The 26971-nt window shown below is 41.7% G+C and overlaps 2 protein-coding genes across 3 annotated transcripts; both read right to left on the reverse strand.

The window, feature by feature from the left end:
- Positions 1-1247: 1247 nt before the first annotated feature.
- On the reverse strand, positions 1248-6556 carry LOC112230642 (four and a half LIM domains protein 1-like). Its single transcript, XM_024396913.1, has 7 exons — positions 6548-6556; positions 5169-5216; positions 4846-5020; positions 4198-4281; positions 3460-3554; positions 1500-1683; positions 1248-1405 (listed from the first exon to the last, which is right to left on the reverse strand). The coding sequence occupies exons 1-7, from the start codon at positions 6554-6556 to the stop codon at positions 1248-1250; spliced, it is 753 nt and encodes a 250-aa protein (XP_024252681.1).
- A 7469-nt stretch (positions 6557-14025) lies between these two features.
- Positions 14026-24711, reverse strand: LOC112231167 (sodium/hydrogen exchanger 6). 2 transcript variants are annotated; one of them, XM_024397760.2, is made up of 16 exons: positions 24355-24711; positions 23891-24090; positions 23433-23510; positions 23245-23321; positions 22268-22380; positions 21263-21368; positions 18518-18659; positions 18160-18265; positions 17979-18067; positions 17722-17835; positions 17471-17582; positions 17198-17351; positions 17042-17072; positions 16775-16860; positions 16016-16121; positions 14026-15947 (listed from the first exon to the last, which is right to left on the reverse strand). In XM_024397760.2, the coding sequence occupies exons 1-16, from the start codon at positions 24623-24625 to the stop codon at positions 15591-15593; spliced, it is 2142 nt and encodes a 713-aa protein (XP_024253528.1). In that variant the 5' UTR covers positions 24626-24711; the 3' UTR covers positions 14026-15590. The 2 variants fall into 2 exon arrangements, with proteins under 2 accessions (XP_024253528.1, XP_024253527.1); XM_024397759.2 differs by having other exon boundaries at positions 16775-16863.
- Positions 24712-26971: the final 2260 nt, after the last annotated feature.

The raw sequence follows: 26971 nt of genomic DNA on the forward strand, positions 1-26971 counted from the left end.
CCGGCCGCAAACCTAAACCTATATGGGAGGGTTTGGGTGGGCATCTAACCTCGTGGCGGCTCTGGTTCTGGACACCGCCCCCCTTCTTTACACTGAGTCCTCGCCGTAGGCCCCGGGCTGGGGACCCTCGCTGCGTGGATCATCGCCGGATGTTCTAGACTGGGGACCGTCGCTGGAGGTTCCAGACTGGGGCCCGTCGCTGGAGGGCTGGGGACCCTCGCTGCGTGGATCATCGCCGGATGTTCTGGACTGGGGATCGTCGCTGGAGATCCCGGACTGGGGACCGTCGCTGGAGGTTCCGGACTGGTCCGTCGCTGGAGGTTCCGGACTGGGGCCCGTCGCTGGAGGTTCCGGACTGGGGCCCGTCGCTGGAGGTTCCGGACTGGGGCCCGTCGCTGGAGATCCCGGACTGGGGACCGTCGCTGGAGGCTCCGGACTGGGGCTCGTCGCTGGAGGTTCCGGACTGGGGCCCGTCGCTGGAGGTTCCGGACTGGGGCCCGTCGCTGGAGGTTCCGGACTGGGGCCCGTCGCTGGAGATCCCGGACTGGGGACCGTCGCCAGACACTAAGGACTGGGCACTGTCGCTCTGGACTGCTGAGGCGCACTGTAGGCCTGGTGCATGGTGCCGGCACTGGTGGTACCGGGCTGGGGACACACACCTCAGGACACGCACCTCGTAATATCGCCGTTCCGCTTTCACTGCCTCTAACTCCTACTTAGGACGCCGATACTCCCCCGGCTGTGTCCAGGGTCCTGCTCCATCTAATATCTCCTCCCAGGTCCATCTCCCCATTAAGCGCTGTTCCTCCTTTTCACGCTGATTGGTCCTTGTTTGGTGGGTTATTCTGTCACGTTCGTCATAACGAGGAGACCAAGGCGCAGCGTGATAAGAATACATTCTTCTTTATTCACATGACGAAGACTAAACAAACTAACAAAACGAACGTGAACCTATAAGACACGAGTGCTGACAGGCAACTACACATAGACAATAACCCACGAAATACCCAAGGAATATGGCTACCTAAATATGGTCCCCAATCAGAGTCAACAATAAACAGCTGCCTCTGATTGGGAACCAATCTAGGCAACCATAGACATATAAACACCTAGATATACAACAACCCCTAGACAATACAAAAACTACACAAACCACCCTCGTCACACCCTGACCTAACCAAAATAATAAAGAAAACAAAGATAACTAAGGTCAGGGCGTGACACACTGTTTCTGTTCCAAGTTCACCTCAGAGCTTCTTGGCACATTCTGAGCAGAAGTTATCCCTTGGATTGGCCACAATGCACTTGTTAGCCACGCTCAGGGAACACTTCTTGCAGTTGAAGCAGTACTCATGCCAGGAGCTGCCCTCGTAATTCACCACATTGGTGGCTTTGCCGAAACCAGAAGGACAGAGAATAAACAACAAACAATTACAAATGTGTACAATCGTTCAATAGTGGAATTTGTGTGTGTGTGCGTGTGTGTTTGTTTTGACCTGTAATGGGGTTCTGGCAGCCGCTGCCTTTCTTGGCTACAGTAGTCTTGTAGCAGTCCACACAGAAAGCCTTCTCCTCATGGGAGGTAAAGCGGGTCCCAGCCAGTGGCTTTTGACAGGAGCTGCAGACAAAACACTCCGAGTGCCATGGCTGCTCTTGGTAGTTCACTCCCCCTGTGGTGAGGGCCTAGATAGGGGGCAGGAGAGAGTCAAGTCAAATTTAGAGGGGAATCCTCATTAGGGCAGTGTGTTTTGCGCAACCATTTGATATGCCTGGATTTGAACTTTTATTTACACTAAACAAAAATATAAACGCAACGTGTAAAGTGTTGGTCCCATGTTTCATGAACTGAAATAAAAAATCCCAGAAATGTTCCATCCACACAAAAAGGCTGTTTTCTCCAGCATCTTCACAAGGTCCTTTGCACTTTGTTCTTTGATTGATTTGCACTTTTCGCACCAAAGTACGTTCACCTCTTGGAGACAAAACGCATCTCCTTCCTGAGCGGTATGACGACTGCGTGTTCTCATGGTGTTTATACTTGTGTACTATTGTTTGTACAGATTAATGTGGTACCTTCAGGCGTTTGGAAATTGCTGCCAAGGATGAACCAGACTTCTGGAGGTCTACAATTTTTTTTCTGAGGTCTTGGCTGATTTCTTTTGATTTTCTATGATGTCAAGCAAAGAGGCAGTGAGTTTGAAGGTAGGCCTTGAAATACATCCACAGGTACATCTCCAATTGACTCAATGATGTCAATTAGTTGGTCAGAAGCTTCTAAAGCCATGACATCATTTTCTGGGATTTTCCAAGTTGTTTAAAGGCACAGTCAACTTAGTGTATGTAAACACCTGACCCACTGGAATTGTGATACAGTGAGTTATAAGTGAAATAATCTGTCTGTAAACAATTGTTGGAAAAATTACTTGTGTCATGCACAAAGTAGATGTCCTAACTGACTTGCCAAAACTATAGTTTGTTAACAAGAAAGTTGTGGAGTGGTTGAAAAATGAGTTTTAATGACTCCAACCTATGTTTATGTAAACTTCCGACTCCAACTGTAATTGCAAAAGGGTTTTCTAATGATCAATTAGCCTTTTAAAATTATAAACTTGGATTAGCTAACACAACGTGCCATTGAAACACAGGAGTGATGGTTGCTGATAGTGGGCCTCTGAACACCTATTTAGATATTACATAAAAAATCAGCCATTTCCAGCTACAATAGTCCTTTTGTCACGACTTCCGCCGAAGTTGGCTCCCCTGCCTGTTTGTTTTGTCTTATTAGTTTCACCTGTGTTCTGTTGTATGGCTTAATGAGCTTCCCTATTTTAAGTACGTGTACCCGCCCTTGTTTTGTGTGGGATTGTCTTTATGTTACGTGTGTGCGTTTTAGGTAGAGGTGGATATATTTTCGGAACTTGGCACCCTGTGTTGTTGGGCTTATCATTTTTGTGTGCCGTATTAAAGAGCACTTTTCACAACTCTCTGCGCCTGATTCCTTCACCCACCTAGTCCCTAGTGACACCTTTACAACATTAACAACGTCTACAATGTATTTCTGATCAATTTGATGTTATTTTAATGGGGGGAAAATTGCTCATCTTTCAACAACAAGGACCCCAAACTTTTGAACGGTAGTGTACATAAAATGATATTTGTGTTTGTAGATTAATGTACTTCTGCCAGATTACTTTTATGAAGTTTCTGCGCTGAAGACCATTGCGCTACGTTTTTGCCCATTGAATAATATTCAAAAAGTCTAAAAAAGTTCAAAACTACAAGGCTACTTGCTGAGAAACAACGCATCACTTGCATACCGTAAACAGGATGTTCTTTATAGGGCAGAACAACTGATTTCTAACCAACCACTTTGGTCCAATTGGCTTATTTAAAATGGACATCCATCAATTATATCAAAGGATTTTGATCCTGTTGAAAAAAATCTCATCTTTACGTAACCTGATTAAAGCTGACACAGATCCTGGCAAACTTCTTCTCATGGCAAAGGTTACAGTAGATGTCCGTACCTTTGGTCAGGAAGCTTTTGAGAGCGAGCCACTGCCTGTTCACCCCGCTATCATCCAGAAGGCGAGGTCAGTACAGGTGCATCAAAGCTGGGACCGAGAGACTGAAAAACAGCTTCTATCTCAAAGCCATCAGACTGTTAAACAGCCACCACTAACATTGAGTGGCTGCTGCCAACACACTGACACTGACACTGACTCAACTCCAGCCACTTTAATAATGGGAATTGATGGGAAATGATGTAAAATATATCACTAGCCACTTTAAACAATGCTACCTAATATAATGTTACATACCCTACATTATTCATCTCATATGCATACGTATATACTGTACTCTATATCATCTACTGCATCCTTATGTAATACATGTATCACTAGCCACTTTAACTATGCCACTTTGTTTACATACTCATCTCATATGTATATACTGTACTCGATACCATCTACTGTATCTTGCCTATGCTGCTCTGTACCATCACTCATTCATATATCTTTATGTACATATTCTTTATCCCCTTACACTGTGTATAAGACAGTAGTTTTGAAATTGTTAGTTAGATTACTTGTTGGTTATTACTGCATTGTCGGAACTAGAAGCACAAGCATTTCGCTACACTCGCATTAACATCTGCTAACAATGTGTATGTGACAAATAAAATTTGATTTGATTTGTTTTTTTTACAGTGGAAACAGGTGAAGCAGTCCTCGTGCCGCAGTCCTCGTGCCTCGCCTTTATACTCCACATTCTCAGAGCCTTTAGTAAAGAAAAATATTCACATTAGTCTCAAGGAAGGTTTAAAGGGGCAATCTGCAATTAGTACGTCCATTTTGGGACTTTTAAATTGATTATGTATATCCATTGATTATTGAAGAATAGAACTTATAAATGCCTCATGCCTCAATCATGCCTCAGTCATTCCCCATCAGAACCCAAAATATAAGCTTGTTTTACTCAATTGGTTGTAAACATAATTGTAAACAAACACTGTATACCCTCAAAACATACATTTTATGGATGGTCAATTCTTCCATCCTAAGTTATGTCTAATTTTAAAGTGGTTACATTTCTCCAGCTCCATCCATTAGCTCTTTACCAACACAGTGGCAGAGTGCCTCTTTGTTATTGTTTGAACAGTAGATTGCCCCTTTAATGGAACTTAACTGTAATTTATTAAGAAAGTGTTTACTAATTACATCTAAGTTCACATAATGGAGAGTGTCTATAAGATGAAGCGTACAGTGGGTATAAATATCACTTGCTGAATTTCATGTTAACTCATATCAGTGACAGTGAGTCTTAGCCCATAGTGCCCCCTACCGGCTAGAATGGATTTGTAGCAGGTGTGACAACGAGGGGCATCCTCTCGGGAGCTACACTTCCCACATATGGTGCCGTCCTCCTTAGCACTGAAAGCCTCCTTGGCTAGCGACTTGTAGCACTTGTAGCAGCGAAAGCAGTCTGCGTGCCAATAGGGGCCCTTATGTTGCAGCTCCTAAAGGAAGGAAGGAAGGAAGGAAGGAAGGAAGGAAGGAAGGAAGGAAGGAAGGAAGGAAGGAGAGTAACAGTTTTCTTCCTCAGATGCTTGGTAGACAGTGTGCACTCATAAACACATCTCGACAGTCAGTCATGAAAACACACACCTTGGAGTCGATGCCAATAGGGTGGCGGTACTCAGTGCAGGTGAACACCTGAAAAAACACCTGAAAAACACACAGGTGTATATATATATATATATATATATATTGAGCTGCTGCTCTGTTTATAACAAGTGGTATTTTTTAGGAACCATTGTCTGAATATAATGGTGTAGGTCTAAACTTTATGTCCTGCAGAGTACAACAATATAATTGAAAGCTATTGGATGTGGTGGTGTACTGTATGTGTTTAGAGAACACTTGCATTACTTCTCATTGCCACAGAGGGGCAGTGTAATTCTAGGCTGCATCACATCCGGCTGTGATTGGGTGTCCCATATGGCGGCGCACAATTGGCCCAGTGTCGTCCGGGTTTTGCCGGGGAAGGCCGTCATTATAAATGAGAATTTGTTCTTAACTGATTTGCCTAGTTAAATAAAGGTTAAATCATATTTACAAAATCAAGTTCTAGTCAAAGCCACATACACTATATCCAGAGTTTGGCCATGTTTTAGAACAGCTGCCATGTTAGCGCCTTTATTCTAAAAACATTTTGGTGATGTAACAATACTAGAGCGCTTCCGACAGTTCACTATGAAACGACCCACTGTAAACACGCAAAACAGAGCAGCGAATTTAACAGACGTTTTTATTGATTAGCATTCAGGATAATGTGTATCCAAGTCGGTACTGTGGTCTCAATAAATGGCATATTTGCTTTCACTGGACATCTTCATAGGTTTTGAAAACTATTAGAAATAAACAGCACAATGGGGAAGTGTCATCGATCACTTAGCAACGGCTATGGAGGAGAAAGTGACGCTCTCAGAACGTTCAGATAGAAACCGAATTGACCCAACTCTCTATATACAGTGCCTTGCAAAAGTATTCGGCCCCCTTGAACTTTGCGACCTTTTGCCACATTTCAGGCTTCAAACATAAAGATATAAAACTGTATTTTTTTGTGAAGAATCAACAACAAGTGGGACACAATCATGAAGTGGAACGACATTTATTGGATATTTCAAACTTTTTTAACAAATCAAAAACTGAAAAATTGGGCGTGCAAAATTATTCAGCCCCCTTAAGTTAATACTTTGTAGCGCCACCTTTTGCTGCAATTACAACAATTATGTAAAATATATATTTAAAAAATATATATATATCTTCACATTTTCAAACATTCCATTTATATTTTACAACAGGGCTATACATTTGGGTGAGGTTTTTTTCTCGCCTGAGTAGCCTCGTTTCACTGCCAAAAATAAAATGAAACCATCTAGTGTTCAGCGAAATAACAACACAATGTCAAATACAGGTAGCCAAGTCAAATAAGTAACATCCAATCACATTAACAGTTACTCTCACGAGGGAATTTCACTAACGGTCCGCATGTAGCCAAACGTAGCTGCTGCTCATGTTGGTATCTGTACTGATGGCGCAAACGCCATGACAGGGAGACAGTGGAGTGGTAACGAGCGTGCAAGCAGTTGCATCCGATGCCACTTGGGTACACTGCAGCATCCACCGAGAGGCTCTTGCTGTCAAGGGAATGCCTGACAGTTTGAAAAACATTTTGGACACTACAGTGAAAATGGTTAACTTTGTAAAAGCAATGCCCCTGAACTCTCGTGTATTTTCTGCACTATGCAATGATATGGGCAGCGACCATGTAACGCTTTTACAACATACATAGGTGCCCTGGTAATCAAGGGGCAAAGTATTGACACATTTTTTTAAAATTGAGAGACGAGCTTAAAGTTTTCTTCACTGACCATAATTTTCACTTGTCTGATAAAATTGAGACTATGATTAAGAAGTTGGAGCTCTTCTCTGTCTGCATTAACAAGGACATCACACAGGTATTTCCATCATTGTATGATTTTTTTGTGTGCAAATGAACTAACTCAAGCTTACGGAAAATGTCAAATGTGAAATAGCGAAGCACCTGAGTGAGTTCGGTACGCAATTATGCAGAGACTTTCCCAAAACGGATGACACAAACAACTGGATTTGTTATCCCTTTTGTGCCCTGTCTCCAGTCCACTTACCGATATCTGAACAAGAGAGCCTCATCGAAATTGCAACAAGCGGTTCTGTGAAAATTGAATTTAGTCAGAAGTCACTGACAGATTTCTGGATTGGGTTGCGCTCAGAGTATCCTGCCTTGGCAAATGGCGCTGTTAAGACACTGATGCCCTTTGCAACCACGTACCTGTGTGAGAGTGGATTGTCGGCCCTCACTAGCATGAAAACTATATACAGGCACAGACTGTGTGTGGAAAATTATTTAAGACTGAGACTCTCGCCAATACAACCCAACATTGCAGAGTTATATGCATCCTTTCAAGCACATCCTTCTCATTAACCTGTGTTGAATTATTCACAATTTTCGATGAACAAATAAGGTTTTATATGTAAGATGGTTAAATAAACAGCAAAGTTAATGATTATTATTATATTATTATTTGTGCTCTGGTCCTATAAGAGCTCTTTGTCACTTCCCAAGGATTGTGACAAAAACTCACATTCATTATTATGTTTAATAAATGTATCTTATAGTGTGTGTGGCAGGCTTACAATGATGGCAAAAAAACAACATTTGAGAGTACGCTGACCCTGGTGCTAGAGGGGGTACGCAGCTGGAGGTTGAATGTTTGAAGTGGTACGGGCCTATAAAAAGTTTGGGAACCACTGCTGTAGATCACAAATAGATGGAAAATAAATCTTAGATTGTAGGGTTAGGATTAAAGAACATAAATCTTAGATTGTAGGGTTAGGAATAAAGAACATAAATATTAGATTGTAGGGTTAGGATTAAAGAACATACATCTTAGATTGTAGCGTTAGGATTAAAGAACATAAATCTTAGATTGTAGGGTTAGGATTAAAGAAAAATGTATCTTAGATTGTACTGTTAGGATTAAATAACATACATCTTAGATTGTAGGGTTAGGATTAAAGAACATAAATATTAGATTGTAGGGTTAGGATTAAAGAACATAAATATTAGATTGTAGAATTAGGATTAAAGAACATAAATATTAGATTGTAGAGTTAGGATTAAAGAATGATAAATATTAGCTTGTTGGGTTAGGAATAAAGAACATAAATATTAGATTGTAGGGTTAGGATTAAAGAACATAAATATTAGATTGTAGGGTGTCACGTTCTGACCTTAGTTCCTTTGTTATGTCTTTGTTTTAGTATGGTCAGGGCGTGAGTTGGGTGGGTTGTCTATGTTCGTTCTTCTATAATTTGGGATTTCTGTGTTCGGCCTAGTATGGTTCTCAATCAGAGGCAGCTGTCAATCGTTGTACCTGATTGAGAATCATACTTAGGTAGCCTGGTTTCACTTTTGAGAGGTGGGTGTTTGTCTTCCGTGTCAGTGCTTGTTTCCACACGGGACTGTTTAGTTTATTCACGTTTATTGTCTTGTTCCAGTGTTCTGTTGTGTTTTGATTAAACATTATGGACACTTACCACGCTGCGCATTGGTCCTCCGATCCTTCTCGCTACTCCTCCTCAGAAGAGGAGGACGAGATCCATTACATAGGGTTAGGATTAAAGAACATAAATATTAGATTGTAGGGTTAGGATTAAAGATAAATATTAGACTGTAGGGTTAGGATAAAATAACATAAATATTAGATTGTAGGTGTAACAGTATAACTTTAGACCGCCCCCTCGCCCATACCCGGGCGCGAACCAGTGACCCTCTGCACACATCAACAACAGTCACCCACGAAGCGTCGTTACCCATCGCTCCACAAAAGTCGCGGCCCTTGCAGAGCAAGGGGAAATACTACTTCAAGGTCTCAGAGCAAGTGATGTCACCGATTGAAACACTATTTAGCGCGCACCGCTAACTAAACTAGCCGTTTCACATCCGTTACATAGGGTTAGGATTAAAGAAAAATAAATAAAACCCATATGTCAACCCAAACAACCGAGACTGATTATAGCCGACATAAATACATCCATAAATACATCTCTTAATACATCCAGCTGTTCTTGTGCATGTACTTGGAGTGAGGGTGTGGGAACAGTCTGTGTGTTTGTGCAGTGGGGTGTATTCGTGAAGGAATGCCTGTTATAAGTGTGGCGAGATCTGGACTGTTGCCAGCTCTTTGACAGACCCAGTGAGAGGACTGTTTCCTCCCTTTGGACCTCCTCTGTGAAGTAGAAGAGGTACTGAGGATCCACTAGACTATTACCCATTACAATGTGTATGGTTATTCCATTGTTGCTGAGAGAAATATACACTTTCAATATGACAAAATCCATATACTGTATACAAACACTTACAATAGGAGGACCCTTGGTGTCTGAAAAATGTACATTATTTCAAAGAGCTTGTTGTTGTAAGTGCAGTATAAAGCCATCAGAACCAAGGAATTGTCTGCCACTGCCTCAGACCTGACCACAGACAAAAATAGCATGGCTCTTTTCACTGCACTGGCATGTACACACACACACACACACACACACATTTGACTACTTCCTGAATGCACAAACCAAATTGGAGATCATTCATGTTACATGTTCTTTCTACCTTTGTTTCCCAACATCTCCTTATCTCCTGTAGCAACCTGTGAAAGACTCAAACATTATGCACATGAGCAAACAAAACATTAGGGGCCGGGACCACAGAACGTTTACAAAATCTCATTTATCTCCTCCAGAGTTTATTATATCTAAGGCCGCACCCCCTCTGTCTTTTCTATTCACTTCATTTGTGCTTTTCTTCTAATCTACCATCGCAACCCCCCCCCTCTCTCTCTCACACACGCTTTCTCTCTCTCGATCTCTCTCTCCCTCTCTCTTACCCTCTGTTAGCCGCATTTTCCCTTCCTCATATGTTGCTTTCATTTCCTAAAAGGGTAACTGGTATCTATGCTAAGCCACAACCAGAGAGAACATTGAAATTACTTGTATTTCATTGTTTTATCTCTGAGGTTTGGCCCTCAGAGGTAAGTTGAGCTACTCACCGAACAATGGTCACCATTCATAGGACAGCCATCCTGCTCTGGGCTCAATGCTATTCTCTTAACCATGACTCTGATGATATCAGAGGAAAACAAACCTTGTTATCTGAATGTATCTGATCTCCATGAAAAGAAGAAGGGTTATTGGGAAATAGAGTGGCACAGTCTTGTTTCTCTGCCAGCATCTGCAGCCCAGTCGGGTGTATGTGGAGGGCTACAGCCAAGGTAAACAGAGCTGGAGCAGCCGTTATCTTTCTGGCCATGAAAAGGGGCTTGGTGCTTTACCTCACCCTAACCCAGTTATATTGAAACTTTTTCAGCAGGGGACCACATTTTTCTTTATCCCAAAAGTCTAATGAAAAAATACATCAACAAATAACTAAATTCATGACATTTGTATTGTTCTTATTAAGAGAACCAATAAATATATTTACTTAACATAGTTGTATTTTTTAAATGATCTTTCTCAAAAACGTCTGTATTTTGTCCCATACAATAATCAGTGATTTATTTTTTATCTATCAGCAGCTGACTGACACAAACCAATATGGGCCTTTTAAAACGGGCTCTGTATGGCATCTGTGTCATAAGTTATGGTAACTTTCACAGAAACTTGTAAAAAGTTTGAAAGTACCCAAGAGGCCAAAACAGGCAATATGTCTTAGTGAGACTCAATTTATTAACTTTTTCATACTTCAGCCAACGCCACAGCCAACTCAACACATTAATGCATATAGGCTTACACTATTTAAGTCTATAATTGTTTCAAATTAAATATAATTTGGTGTTTACAGAAAGATGGCATCTATTAAAGTAGGCATAGGCCTTTTCTGAATGCTGGTTTTAAGTGAACTGAAGTCGCCAGAGTACAGTAGGTAGGCTATGGAAGGTTGAAGTCGGAAGTTTACATACACCTAGGTTGGACTCATTAAAATTCGTTTTTCAACCACTCCACAAATTTCTTGTTAACAAACTATAGTTTTGGATAGTCGGTTAGGACATCTACTACAGTGGGGCAAAAAAGTATTTAGTCAGCCACCAATTGTGCAAGTTCTCCCACTTAAAAAGATGAGAGACCTGTAATTTTCATCATAGGTACACTTCAACTATGACAGACAAAATGAGACAACAAATCCAGAAAATCACATTGTAGGATTTTTAATGAATTTATTTGCAAATTATGGTGGAAAATAAGTATTTGGTCACCGACAAACAAGCAAGATTTCTGGTTCTCCCAGACCTGTAACTTCTTCTTTAAGAGGCTCCTCTGTCCTCCACACGTTACCTGTATTAATGGCACCTGTTTGAACTTGTTATCAGTATAAAAGACACCTGTCCACAACCTCAAACAGTCACACTCCTAACTCCACTATGGCCAAGACTAAAGAGCTGTCAAAGGACACCAGAAACAAAATTATAGACCTGCACCAGGCTGGGAAGACTGAATCTGCAATAGGTAAGCAGCTTGGTTTGAAGAAATCGACTGTGGGAGCAATTATTAGGAAATGGAAGACATACAAGACCACTCATAATCTCCCTTGATCTGGGGCTCCACACAAGATCTCACCCTGTGGGGTCAAAATGATCACAAGAACGGTGAGCAAAAATCCCAGAACCACAGGGGGGGACCTAGTGAATGACCTGCAGAGAGCTGGGACCAAAGTAACAAAGCCTACCATCAGTAACACACTACGCTGCCAGGGACTCAAATCCTGCAGTGCCAAACGTGTCCCCCTGCTTAAGCCAGTACATGTCCAGGCCCGTCTGAAGTTTGCTAGAGAGCATTTGGGTGATCCAGAAGAAGATTGGGAGAATGTCATATGGTCAGATGAAACCAAAATATAACTTTTTGGTAAAAACTAAACTCGTCGTGTTTGGAGGACAAAGAACACCATACCTACTGTGAAGCATGGGGGTGGAAACATCATGCTTTGGGGCTGTTTTTCTGCAAAGGGACCAGGACGACTGATCCGTGTAAAGGGAAGAATGAATGGGGCCATGTATCGTGAGATTTTGAGTGAAAACCTCCTTCCATCAGAAAGGGCATTGAAGATGAAACGTGACAATGATCCCAAACACACCGCCCGGGCAACGAAGGAGTGGCTTCGTAATAAGCATTTCAAGGTCCTGGAGTGGCCTAGCCAGTCTCCAGATCTCAACCCCATAGAAAATCTTTGGAGGGAGTTGTTGCCCAGCAACAGCCCCAAAACATCACTGCTCTAGAGGAGATCTGCATGGAGGAATGGGCCAAAATACCAGCAACAGTGTGTGAAAACCTTGTGAAGACTTACAGAAAACGTTTGCCCTCTGTCATTGCCAACAGAGGGTATATAACAAAGTATTGAGACAAACTTTTGTTATTGATCAAATACTTATTTTCCACCATAATTTGTACATAAATTCATTAAAAATCCTACAATGTGATTTTCTGGAATTCTTTTTCTCATTTTGTCTGTCATAGTTGAAGTGTACCTATGATGAAAATTACAGGCCTCTCATCTTTTTAAGTGGGAGAACTTGCACAATTGGTGGCTGACTAAATACTTTTTTGCCCCACTGTATATCAATCCCAGAACAACAGCAAAGGACCATGTGAAGATACTGGAGGAAACAGGTATAAAAGTATCTATATCCACAGTAAAACGAGTTCTATATCGACATAACCTGAAAGGCCGCTCAGCATGGAAGAAGCCACTGCTCCAAAACCGCCACAAAAAAAGCTACGGTTGGCAACTGCACATGGGGACAAAGATCGTACTTTTTGGAGAAATGTCCTCTGGTCTGATTAAAACAAAAATAGAACTGTTTGGCCATAAAGGGGGAGAGTTGCAAGCTAAAGAACACCACCCCAACCATGAAGCACGGTGTGGCAGCATCATGTTGTGGGGGTGTTTTGTTGTAGGAGGGATAGGTGCATTTCACAAAATAGATGGCATCATGAGGAAGAAAAAGTATGTGGATATATTGAAGCAACATCTCAAGACATCAGTCAGGAAGTTAAAGCTTGGTCGCAAATGAGTTTTCCAAATGGACAATGACCCCAAGCATACTTCCAAATCTGTGGCAAAATGGCTTAAGGATAACAAAGTTAAGGTATTGGAGTGGCCATCACAAAGCCCTGACCTCAATCCTATAGAAAATGTGTGTGCAGAACTGAGAAAGTGTGTGTGAGCAAGGAGGCCTACAAACCTGACTCAGTTACACCAGCTCTGTCAGGAGGAATGGGCCAAAATTCACCCAACTTATTGTGGGAAGCTTGTGGAAGGCTACCGGAAACGTTTGACCCAAGTTAAACAATTGAAAGGCAATGCTACCAAATACTAATAAAAACATACCGCACCAATAGCTATACAAATTGTATCTAATGTCCTTGTATTAATTAATTCTGACACAAGATTCGGATCTGTCCATGCAACTTCAAAGTTCAAACCAAGTTCAAAGAAAGTTGTGGGACACGCGCACGCACTTCCTGATCTGCACAATCGCCACTTTTCTTCTGAACAGGATATAGCCTATTACAGTAAATGTACCCTACAAAAGCAAACCACTCATCCGGAGGCAGGATATCAGGGGGAAAAAAAATCAGGACAGGATACGACTGCCTTCCAATCAACCCAACTGTATTGTATTTCCACACAGAATAATATTAGCCAAGTCTTCAGGAAAAGGTTGAATGAATGATTAACCACTTATTGTGGTGAAATACTGATTGATCAGTCCATTTAAATGTGTCTACCACTACTCTTTATACGTTGTGTACTGAAAGGAAGTGTTTGTGAAATACAACACGTTACACATATAACATACTTGTAAATAAATACAAAAGTTACATGGATTTGGTACTTGAAACAGGAAAAAAACAACAACATCCAAAATAATTTTGTAGCCTAATAGAATAATTTATTTTCATTCACATATTTAGTATTTAGGCTACTGTACATTGAGACTTTTCATAACTTTGTCTCTCCCCACATCCAAATTAACTGTATTTTGTAGAATTCACATTTCATTAACAAAAACAAACTATTCACAAAATATAGCTACATCAATATCATACGTCCAAATACTGTTGGAACAAGTGAAGGCTGCCTCACCTTTTCAGGTTGAATTTTCTGCTACTTTAACAACTGAGCCAGAAGTTACTATGCTAAATATCTGAGCTGAACTACAATCCCATTTACAGACTAGATTAGTTCCAATTAGAGTTTAGACTATATGAACCATTGCCTCCATAACATGTGGTTACTCTAGCTACTGTCAGTGGTAGGGTTGCATTCTAGTCAGGTCTGTCAACATAAGCTCAAGTGGCTCAATCTAAATAAAGATCACAATGCAAACAAATTATATGTAATAAAGCGCAAAAATCTGTTCATAGTTGCTGCCCACCTGACTGAGAAAGAAAGGGTTCGGCAGGTATAATTCTTTGAAAACAAAAACTAATCCTGCATAGCAGGAGCTCAGAGAGTGACAGTTCCAGCTAGCGGTCTTAGAGCTCATACACACATTCAGCCTGGACTGGACTGAGTCCATAGAAAGCAGCTCTGTACAGTGCTGTACCAAACCCTTCGCCACAGCTTTCTGCTCAGGTCGTTAGATTCAGTATCAAGGCATCTGCTTATAGTTAAGGGCCTTGTCGTTCACAGAGCAAGAGTGCAGGTGACAGGAATCTCCAGACTTAGAAATCTGCTTATGAAAATGTCAATATTTCATTTAAAGTAATGACATATCTTAATCATTTCCACCAGGCTTCATTTGCAAATGTATATCATTCAACTACAACTAATGAATATTACAATTTACGGAAAAAGGTTCATAGTACAATATTGCATTGTATTCCGTAGGGTCTTCGTATAACACTGAGCTGGGTTCCAAGTTAGAATAATCCAAATGATTTACTGTAAATTATTAATGAATATGTACAAATCTGCATAAATTGAAATTGAATATATCTATAATTAGGCACTTGTTTAAAACAGTTCAGCATCCTGGAGCCCCCAATACAGATGCCTCTGACTTAAATAATGACCCTCACATCAGCCAGTAGCAGTCAGGTAGGAGAACTGAGTGAAACTTATTATTCACAACTTACTAGCAACTAAAGTACACCCTAAACTACTCCCATGACATAAAAATCACCACTGAAATTCATTTTTATGTTTCCCTGTTTTGAAAAAGAAAGGAAGCATGGCTCTTGAAACCCCCAACGACTCCCTGTGGGGTAAGGGCAACAATGAAGACCTCGACATATAAATACAGAGTAAATAAATACATAAATAAATGTAGGATGTACTTTTTAAAATATACAAATACATGAATGGGCAGAGGAGAAAGAGGCAGGCATGGGTAAAGACCACCACATAACACAACCAATTTTGCTTTTCAAAGCAGGGGTTGTTCAAGACCAAGGGATGGCTAGACAGAAAAGGGGAGCCCTTGGCCTCTAGAGTCTGTTGCGTCTGGGATCGGAGAAAGGATCTGAAAAGGGATCAGAGAAGGGATCTGAGAAAGGCGGGGGGGAGGTGGGGGGAGGTGGCAGGGTCATAGTGGGTTCAGGGGGGTCGTCCATGGGCAGGACTAGACGTGTTCCCCTGATGACCAGTTCATGCTCCCCAAACGCCAGCTCCTGGTCCAGGGCCTCCTCCGAGGTTATGCCCATGGTGGAGGCAGACAGGTGTTTATGGTTGGTGGTGAGGGTGCCCGATGCGTCGGTGCTCACTGTGACATCACCATACATGGTTGCATTGCCGTCATTCAGGACAAGTTCGTCAGAATCATCATTGTGCTGGTGCCCTTCATTCTAGAGAGAGAAGGAATCATGAACCACTACGTACATACGTACGTACGTGCGTGCGTGTGTGTACTCACCTCATATGCCTGAGTGCTGGTGAGACAGCGAGCCAAGGGGCCACAGCAGGCAGGCAGGGTGGCAGTGAGGGGTGGGCCGCTGTGAGTCAACAGGGGTTTCAGGTAGCTGGAGAAGGCTGCAGTCAAGGGATCTAATCCTCAGGGGACTCTAAACGCTGTTACAAACTGGGTGGTTTGAGCCCTGAATGCTGATTGGCTGACAGACGTGGTATATCGGACCGTATATCTCAGGTTTTACTGTTCTAATTACGTTGGTAACTAGTTTGTAATAGGAATAAGGCACCTCAGGGGTTTGTGCTATTATGGCCAATATACCACGGCTAAGGGCTGTATTAAGGAACTCCGTGTTGCATCGTGCATTAGAACAGCCCTTAGCAGTGGTATATTGGCCATATACCACACCCTCTCAGACCTTATTGCTTATTTATAGTAGTCTTAACCCAATCACCATTAATGAAGGAATAACCTCTATAAAAGGCATTTAGTGCCTTGTCATATTTTCATTGAGGAATGTGTATCACATGAACTGACTTGCCTTCACTTTTCAAAGGAAATTCAAAGAGTGGCCTCTAGTGTAGAATTAAGCAATAAGGCCCGAAGGGGTTTGGTATATGGCCAATATACCGCAGATAATCACCACTGAACAGTGTTTCCTCAATGGTTGGTTCAAGTTGAAGACTGGATTGTCATGGCTTCATCTAATGACTCACAGCCACATTCTAAATGCTTTAGGTGTGACATGTTGCAGGTAAAGGATACGTATTGTCGAAATTGTACCATATTCTGAAAGGCCAGGCACTCTCGTGTTTGGTGTTCCTATGTTGCGTTCCATCTGAAACAGTCACCTGCTCAAAGACATAAAAGTGAGCATGTGACTTTTGTAATACCATAACGGTAGAACCACAATCTCCAATTGTGCACTATTCCTATTCTTTTGTCCACACAACGCTACCCTGTAAACAGACTTCTGCTGTCCTTTAGAAGCAAATCTCAGAATCATGGACAATCAGATCGTTGGTTACTTACTGAGCTGTCTTGGTCCGAGTCCACTCCCACACTAGCACAAACACAATGATGAGAATGTGTAAGAAGAACATACAGTAGAGGTATACATCCATCTATCTAATCGAGGCATAATGATCAAACTTGTGGTGAAAGTTGTGACATCTAGGTGAGACTCACCGTATACTCATGAAGGAGAGCATTGGGGTGGTGCCGCCTCCACACACCCACACAGTGAAGAAGACGATCAGGAGGGTTGTGGAGAACATCATCTGCCGGGCGTACGTGGCCGTGTCCCGGATGGAGAGGGCAAAGGTCATAGCCCCCCGCAGGCCTGATCAACAGATATCAGAGAAGACAGTGAAATGAGAGAAAACTACACTGCAAACATGATCTACAGACATCAATCATCCAAGTCCTTCTAGAACAGGACAACTACAGACAGACTCCTACCTGCAAACATCATAACATGTTGGAAGTTAGATCCAATTTTGTTTTTACGGCCCAAATTGAGCAAGAAAGAGAGGGGGTAGATGTTGGCTGCCCTGCCAAGGAATACTGCAATCTGGTAGGGGACAGCAGTTAAGGAAAGTGGCTTCTGGATGGGAAAAACTACATGCAGTTATAATTAAAGATATTACATTGGCTGTATATATATATTTTTTTTTGCCTCTCTCTCTCTCTCTGTGTGTTTTTTAGGATACAAATGCTCCAATGATGAACAAGGGGTTGAACACATGGGACTGGAAGGAGAACAGTGTCAGGCCCATATAGGAAAATATGAAATTCTCCGCCAGAAAGTTCAGGAGTTCAAATAGCTTTGGGACGAGAGACAAAAACAATATCAACCAAAATAAACAATTTAATAGCGTAAATATACATTCAAATGTTAGGCCAGGCATTGTCTAACAAAAACCTACAACTTGGTTTAAGGCAAATAGACCGGTATGTGTTCCCGTACCTGTTTGGTCCTGTCCTGAGAGTCAGGAGAAAGGTTGTTGAAAGTGTAGTGAGCCTGGGTCATCCCACAGAACAAAACGGCCACCACACCTGCACGAGAAAGTCCACACAGATCAGCATGTGATGGGGACTCACCTATGTAAGCTTGAAACCGTGTGTGATGTAAACACTGCATTAGTTACCAGTCATTTCACAGGCCTCGGCCAGCAGGAAAGTGCTCCAGGACATGAGGAAGAAGAGTGCCGTCTCCAGCAGGGGGAAATCACGCAGCTTAGTGAACTTGGTGACGTGATGAGCGACAGGTCAAGGAACAGATCGAGAACTTCAATCCATCACAGAAACATCGCAACATTCAAGGATGAGATAATACGATAACATAGCAAATGCATTACTCCTGGAGAATAGAAGCTGTAATGCCTTTAAAAAAACAGCAAATTGCCTTAGATAAAGCAGATTAGCAGACTTTCAATTATTTTAGTCTATAAAATTCACAGGCTTTTCTTTTGAATGAATGCCATCCTCTGGCACACAAAAGGATATCAGTGCAGTCATGACTCCGGTGGCCACACCAAGGGCAAGGGATCCACTGAAGACCCCAAGGAACACACCAAAAGACTTGATCATGGCTGTTGCGTCGAATGTGTGGCTGTTGTCCCCGGCTGGCTGATAGGCACCTATGGAGCTGTAACCAGTGCAGACACATGGAGCCAAAGACAGGTGTAAGCGTTAGGAGGCTCTACTAATAACAACTCACATTTTTACAATGCAAAAGGGAAAATGAAAGAGAAAATGTGAAGACATCAGTAAGATACAGTATCTCTGCAACATCTGTACATGGGTCATTCCACAAAATAAGTCCCTTTTGTGTCCCTTTTATATTTTAAGTAGAAATTGTGCATCAATATTGAATTCTGCATTTTATATTAAATGAAGTGCCCATTAAATATATGGAATTTCCAATAAATCTGAAAAAAGACTTGCTAAAGTGCAAAAATTCTAAATTTTGATATGTCACTCTGTGCCTCCTCTGACTTCTAGGAAGATTTTAGCCCACTTAACCCAAACATTTCTCCAAGTTTCCACCATAATTGTAAAGCCCTAGTTATTTTGTTGCTTTGACAAAGTCACTTCATGAAACGATTTATTTAATGTGATAAGCTGGTCTCTCTTCCTGTTCATGTAGAAGCGCAAAACAAGCACAAGACACAAGCAGTGGAATCACTGTTCCTTCATGGGGAAAAACAGCGGTAGGCACAAAAAAGGGTTTAGGTTGAAGTAACCTTGGATCACCCCAGGGCAAGGTACAGGCACGAGTGGTGAAACTGACAGAGCGTGCGGCTCACTCACCCACTTTGTGGATGTAATGACTAAGGAAATGTCCTCGCTTTACAGAGGCTCCCAACGGTGACTGTAAAAGTACCTAAAGTACAACAGAAAGTTCCCAGGGTGGAACTAGCTGTTTGGGTACTGGGCGTAGGCGACGTGCGCCCTTCATACGGCAGGCAGAGATGGCAGCCAAATACACCTGTATAGTGGAAAAAGCTTTTCCCTTGTCCTGTAGAATCAGAGAGCCTCTGGAACAGAGCAAAGAAAGGGAATGGCCCCCCCAAAAAGTAGCTGAATTCCTACGCTCGGCAGTGAATCCGCACGGGTTCGCCTATGAACAGTTTAGCAGGAAAGCAGTAGTCCAAAGTCGATGCTAAGGACAGTATGAAGAAGTATTATGACCTCATAAGGAAGAACTGAAGTGAGATGAGGGAGCGACAGCGCCTTAAAGGTGCGGGGTCCCCCCTATTGGCTGTCGCTCCAGTCTGTCTATGACAGATGCTGTGTGATAGGAGTTCCTTAATGATCACGCCCAATGAAGGCGTTACCCATACTGAGTGACTCAGTGATTATTTGAAATAGAACTCTCGTTTTGATGTGGTGAAACATTGAAATAATAGTCAAATCAGTGTAAAAGCAGGTGAGCTGGTTATAATCTTTTTGGCCATTTTCTAGTGTTTTGTCATGAAAAACTGAGTGAGTCGAGCATAACACGTCAACAGTGTTACCCATAGATAGTCAGGTAAGACATTTTTTTAGCAATGTCATTTTTTTTTGTAAAGCTTACATTCCATTGCCTCTCCTGTAGCACACAACAAGCTTCCATTCCCCTGTAACAAGGGGATTTATGGACAATGGAAGATGAAATCATCAACCCTGTTACTTTATTTTGCACTTACTAAAATGTTTATTTTCTCTCAACCAAGTCACACTACCCAAAAGGGACTCATTTCGTGGAACGACCCACAACTTTTGTATTTACAGCACAAAAGTATGGGGAGGTGCTTACCATGTCTACATAGCTAGCAGCTATGCCTACAACACAGTTATAAGAGCCTCTCCTTCCAAAACTGAGGGGGAAATTATCATTTGTCAAACAAATCCCAACCTATAGGAACCCAACTCCACTCCACACAGGTCTCTTGATCATTGAATGGTGTGAGAACAGATTGATTAAAAGGTCTGACTTGGCATAGGCTAATTAAATTGCTAATCTAGATGCTAATTAAGAAAGATGCTGATTGTAAACCCTACAGGGACTGTAGTTGGGTTCCACACAGTCTTAATGACCACAACAGCGAATAACCTGCACAGCAAACAAGAGCAATAGAGAAACTTAACAGAGAATTACACACACTGAAAAAAGGTCATCAACCAACAAGTAGGCTATACCCGTTCTACCTGAACAGCAAATCACCAGCACATACTCCCTTTCAAGAGGAATGATGTTTTCCACAACGCCCACTTTTAAACCTGGTATTTACTATCAATAAGTACACAAGGTACCAAAAACAATGCCATCTGCGGTGCTGAGCAGGTCTTCAGTAGGGGTCACAACATAATAACAGTCCGTTGTTGTAACCACTTAGGCCTTACTCAAGGACCTGTTTTCATTAGCTGGTAATTTGCTGAGCCTACAGTATCCTAAAGTAGCAGGGGGAGTGTGGTATAGTGAAGCTGGGTGAGGCAGACTATAACCATAGCCCACCTAGGGGGGATCCCCTGTTCCTCTACCAATGCTGTGGTCTCTCCATGGCCATGCCGGGCCTGCCTGCTCTGCTTTTCGTAATGCAGAAGAACTCTGTATACAGGTGGCCAGTAAAATGTGAGGGGGTGCGGTTAGTGTCTGCACAAAGTCAACACATCTCCAAACACCAATGAAAGTGTCAGGATTGGACAACATAGACAAGAAGATGAGGAGAGGTGCTCAATGTGATGTTGAAAAGGACGGAGACTTACGAAGATAGAACTATGGCCACAGCGTCGTTGAGTACACTCTCTCCAAACATCAGGGCGTACAGGTCCACATCCACCTTCAGCTCGTTGAATATGGCAAGTACTGTCACTGTGGGAGCAACAGCAGGAACGTCACATACATACTCATACTCCATATGATTGCAATGTAGGCTAATCCGAACGCTTAAAATCGCTAACACAAATGCTAAAGTAGTTAATAAGACTGTTCAATGGAGATTACAGCTAAAGAATATTGTAGCACTGTATACAGAATAGGCCCCTTAAACTCAACTCTAGACCTCGAAGCCAGTTTCACTGCTTTTTCCCCCATTGTTCCCCTCTAAAGGATTCAGCATGCTTCGATTCGGCTAGGCGAACATGTGCTCGCATACCAATTTAAAAAGACATTCGCTTGAAAATTTTGAAAAAGTGGCATTAGTACTGTTTGTCCTTCTTGAGATGCCGTAGCCAGTATACACTTCCTCAAGAGTCAGAATTAATCTAAAATAACTCAAGAAAGCTGTCATTAATTTTGACGTTTGTGCCGAGGAGATCGTAGTCGCGCAATTTTACATATAACTGAGATGTCTGGTGCAGTAATTCTCAAGTGAAAAAATGTGCATGAAAATGAGTCTCTCATTGAATGACAACAAACACTTGAATAATTCCTACTGTTGACCAATCACAAACGAAGGGGCATAGACTTCGGCTACAAATTTCGGCTTGCCTCAAAAAAAAATGTTGTGCGCATGAACAGCTGGAAAAACCCTTGCCGAAGACCAAAAACTTCACAAAATGTCATCACAATATACGCACAAACTGTTCCGAACTGATTTGGATGGGAAGCATGCGGATGTCTTTAAAACCAGGCAATGATTTAGACCTGGGACACCAGGTGGGCATAATTATTTATTCGGTAGAACAGAAAACCATCAGGCTCCGGACCTTGTAGGGTAAGAGTTGAATAGCCCTGGTATAGGCTATGCTAGTCAGGGTGAGGATGATTACCTGGGTCTGTGGCTGAGACAATGGCACCAAAAAAGAGGCAGTCAGTAAAGAAAAAGTCCCCTCCCAACTGCCCAACCGCCTTCATTAATGTCACACAGCCATACATAACCAGCCTGTAAGAGAAAAGAGAGTGATTAATCACGTAAACAGAACAAAACAAGACCACAATTAGGGGGAATTTCGCCAAATGTAATCCATAGAAAGGTCCTTTGTAGAAAGGATTGTCGACATATATTTGAAATGTGTATCTAAAAGCATAATTAAGAAATTAATTATTTATCAAAGTTTACCAGGCCTCCTTTAAGACTCCATAATGTTTCACCCAAGACCGTTATTAGTTCATCATTTCAACAGGTTTGAATCTTTTAGTTGATGGCAAATCTTTTAGTTGATGGCAAATCTTTTAGTTGATGGCAAATCACCCACAAATGTGCGTCTACTTCCGTCTGCTACAACAGAGGTTCCCAAAATGCACGAGAGGGTACTTCAGGGGTATTCTAGTCAGAGCAAAATTCAGTTGGTGGTACAGTAACCAAAAAAGGTTGGGAACCACTGTATTATAACACAAAGCTGAAACCACTCCAAAATAACCTGTGTTTCCCCTATATTCATTTAGCAGTGGCAACGGAGTTAGAAAGGACGCCTGTATCGTTGTAGTGACTGGGTGTATTGATACACCATCCAAAGTGTAATTCATAACTACACCATGCTCATAGGAATATTCAATGTCTGCTTTTTTCTTTTTTACCAATCTACCAATACGTGCCCTTCTTTGCGAGGCATTGAAAACATCCCTGGTCTTTGTGGTTGAATCCGTGTTTGAAATTCACTGCTTAACTGAGGGACCTTACAGATAATTGTATGTGTGGGGTACAGAGATGAGGTAGTCATTCAAAAACCATGTTAAAACACTATTATTGCACACAGAGTGAGCACATGCTCACACCATTTTGATCGTTTTAAAGAAATGGGCTCACCCAATGACAAAAGATGATATGACTGTCCCCATGAAAGCATAGGCAAGGATGGACCCCAGATTCCTGAAGAAGTGTCGCTGAAACACAACGGAGGTGTAGGGGAGACAACAAAATAGTATTCCAGTTAAGTACACAGAAGACTTTTCTATGGTGCTGGCACACAGTCTTCAAGCCATGAATTATCTTACCCGCTTCAAGCTGTAGCCAGCATGGAAGATGATTGGAGGCAGCAAAATGTTGAAAAATACTTCAGGGTCAAAGGTCACCTTGCAGAAAATAATGAAAAGTTAGAAAACTAATCAACCCATACTGTAACAATCTAAACACAATCTATACCGAATCGCTCCTCTGCAGGCAGCTTAAAGCTTATCAGACAACATCCAGCCCATGTTAATGATTGTAGACTTTGTCACACAACTATTAAATAGCTCCCTTTCCTACTCCTCATTCATTACACCACTGATCTGGAAAAATGGAAATGGGAAAAAGCAATATGATGGCTATCAAGTATTTTCAGCCATCAGTGGTCATGATTGGGAGACAGTGAAAGGAGACCACTTCAGAGTAGACTATCATCCAGGTCTAGGACCATCCAGTCTACTGGTAATGTGTGTGTAAATTGACAGTGAGTGAAAGAGTACTGTACCTTCCTGAGCATCTCATCATCCTGCACGTCATGCCCCTTGACGGTGCTGACTTCACCCTTCAGTGTGTACTCATAAAAGCGCCCGCTGACGTTGACCAGAAGAGTTGCTGGGCTGGCATTCACACTGCAGTTCATAGTCACATTGTTCATATTTCGTGGCACATGAACCCCAAAACGAAGGATCACCCCCACCAGCAGACCTGAGGAGTGGACAGCGATAGGCCAGAGGCCAGTCAGATACAGGTCAGGCAGACATACAGATGAAAAGGGGTGTCAAATACATCTTATCAAGAAATAGCAAGTACAAGTTAATATGGGCATGCATGTAAGCCAAGGCATGCTATTTCATTGCCATCTTGCAACGATGTGGCATGAACTGTAGGATGTAGCTCACTCAGTGTTGTCATTCTGCATTATATAGCTAACGTTAGCTAGCCAGCTACAGAGTTCACGAAGGTCCTCACCATATATCATTGCCAGTCCTGTTTCGTGTAGAAACCTGAAGCGACGGTGTTTAAACAGCCAAATGGTTAAAATAGTGAGAGTTAAGAGCATTATGAAAATAAGAAGGTTGGCACTGTCTTGTCTATGGCTTTCCTCAGCCCTCCTCTCAGTAGCAACATTGTCCATAGCAGTATTCTCGCCTTGACTACCCACTAAAAGAAATGTAAACAGAGAAGGTAAAACAAACAATGTTTTCGACGCCTTTAGAGCAGAATTTGGTTTTAGTCCCATGATTAGACAGTGATGACTATCAGACACCAGATAGCTGAGTTGGTAGCTAGCTGGCTGGACTAGTAGTCGGACAGCAGAAAAAATAATATGACGTCACTGTCGTATGGTAATGATGAAACCTTCAAAATAAATGCCCACATTTCGAAACATTGCAATGTGAACCACTCATTTAAAAGATATTCAATTTTAATCAATGTCCATTTTTATGGTGCCTATAAGCATATGCAAAAAGGAATTTATGAAAATAATTAAAAATATATACAGTATCTTCCCAGCTCTGCAGATTCTGCTGTGAGGAGGCAGAGTCATTAGATAATTTATTTTGGTATTGTCCATATGTAGCTCGTTTTTGGTCACAGGTCCAGGAATGGCTGAAGAATTGCAATATTTGCCTAGAACTAACGCTGCAGACGGCGATACTGGGTGATTTGAAAAGCCATTGTCAATCAATCAATAATATAATAATTATTTTAGCAAAAATGTTTATTTTTAATTTACAATCTGTAGAAGCTATGAGAATAGAAAGGCTCAAGTCGTTTTTGTGAAGCATCACAGCACAGTTGAAAAATATATGGCAAATAGAAATTCAAAATGGATGATGTTGTGAGATAGATGGGAGAGGTTGAATGGAGCTGAAGGGTGGGACTAATAACAAGATAAAACATGTAGAGCATACGGGGTCTGTAAAATGTATATATGTTCAGAACTTTTGTGAAACAGCACAGTTACAAATAGAAATCAAACTGGATGGACATCAGAAATAGAGGAAGGACTAAAAACAAACAAAAAATAACTATTGTAAAATAGACTGTGAATGTAAAATGTGTATTAAGATGTATAATTGAAGGTAAAAGCCGAAGTGTTTATTAGTTTACTCCAATTGGGGGATCGGTGGTAGGGTTTGTGGGAAATGATAATAAAGGTATATTCTTTAAAAAAGTATGTATGTCTATATAGGTATGTGTATGTATATATGTGTATATGTATGCATGTGTGTATGGATATATATATTTACCCCAAAAATATATGGGGGATTGGAAATGATGCAGACAATTACATTGATGGAACATACTGTACATTCTTTCCGCAGTATTTAGCTGATCCACCCCTTTAAAAAAAAAAAAATATATATATATATATATACAGTACCAGTCAAATGTTTGGACACACCTACTCATTCAAGAGTTTTTATTTATTTTTACTATTTCCTACATTGTAGAATAATAGTGAAGAAATACATCAAAACTATGAAATAACACATGTGGAATCATGTAGTAACTAAAAAAGTGTTAAATCAAAATATATTTTATAATTTAAATTCTTCAAAGTAATGCTTCTTACGAAGGCACTCCTTTATTGCGGTGTGTTTGGGATCATTGTCATGCTGAAAGACCCAGCCACGTTTCATCTTCAATGCCCTTGCTGATGGAAGGAGGTTTTCACTCAAAATCTCACGATACAAGGCCCCATTCATTCTTTCCTTTACACAGATCAGTCGTCCTGGTCCCTTTGCAGAAAAACAGCCCCAAAGCATGATGTTTCCACCCCCATGCTTCACAGTAGGTATGGTGTTCTTTGGATGCAACTCAGCATTCTTTGTCCTCCAAACACGACGAGTTGAGTTTTTACCAAAACGTTCTATTTTGGTTTCATCTGACCATATGACATTCTCCCAATCTTCTTCTGGATCAGCCAAATGCTCTCTAGCAAACTTCAGACGGGCCTGGACATGTACTGGCTAAGCAGGGGGACACGTCTGGCACTGCAGGATTTGAGTCCCTGGCGGCGTAGTGTGTTACTGATGGTAGGCTTTGTTACTCTGGTCCCAGCTCTCTGCAGGTCATTCACTAGGTCCCCCCGTGTGGTTCTGGGATTTTTGCTCACTGTTCTTGTGATCATTTTGACTCCACGGGGTGAGATCTTGCGTGGAGCCCCAGATCGAGGGAGATTATCAGTGGTCTTGTATGTCTTCCATTTCCTAATAATTGCTCCCACAGTTGATTTCTTCAAACCAAGCTGCTTACCTATTGCAGATTCAGTCTTCCCAGCCTGGTGCAGGTCTACAATTTTGTTTCTGGTGTCCTTTGACAGCTCTTTAGTCTTGGCCATAGTGGAGTTTGGAGTGTGACTGTTTGAGGTTGTGGACAGGTGTCTTTTATACTGATAACAAGTTCAAACAGGTGCCATTAATACAGGTAACGAGTGGAGGACAGAGGAGCCTCTTAAAGAAGAAGTTACAGGTCTGTGAGAGCCAGAAATCTTGCTTCTTTGTAGGTGACCAAATACTTATTTTCCACCATAATTTGCAAATAAATTCATAAAAAATCCTACAATGTGATTTTCTGG

Source organism: Oncorhynchus tshawytscha, linkage group LG33 (assembly GCF_018296145.1).
Source record: "Oncorhynchus tshawytscha isolate Ot180627B linkage group LG33, Otsh_v2.0, whole genome shotgun sequence".
Lineage (NCBI taxonomy): Eukaryota > Metazoa > Chordata > Actinopteri > Salmoniformes > Salmonidae > Oncorhynchus > Oncorhynchus tshawytscha.

Excerpts from the sequence above, each read along its gene's own strand:
- LOC112230642 (XM_024396913.1), bottom strand. Across the intron at positions 5,021-5,168 it reads CTATTGGCATCGACTCCAAG|GAGCTGCAACATAAGGGCCC; the intron begins GTGTGTGTTTTC and ends TCCTTCCTTTAG. Across the intron at positions 4,282-4,845 it reads CTACAAATCCATTCTAGCCG|GCTCTGAGAATGTGGAGTAT; the intron begins GTAGGGGGCACT and ends TCTTTACTAAAG.
- LOC112231167 (XM_024397759.2), bottom strand. The coding sequence starts at position 24,625 with ATGGGACTAAAACCAAATTCTGCTCTAAAGGCGTCGAAAACATTGTTT. Across the intron at positions 18,266-18,517 it reads CCGGAGTCATGACTGCACTG|GTCACCAAGTTCACTAAGCT; the intron begins ATATCCTTTTGT and ends GTCGCTCATCAC. Across the intron at positions 16,122-16,774 it reads TGGTACAATTTCGACAATAC|CTACCTGAAACCCCTGTTGA; the intron begins GTATCCTTTACC and ends AGCCTTCTCCAG.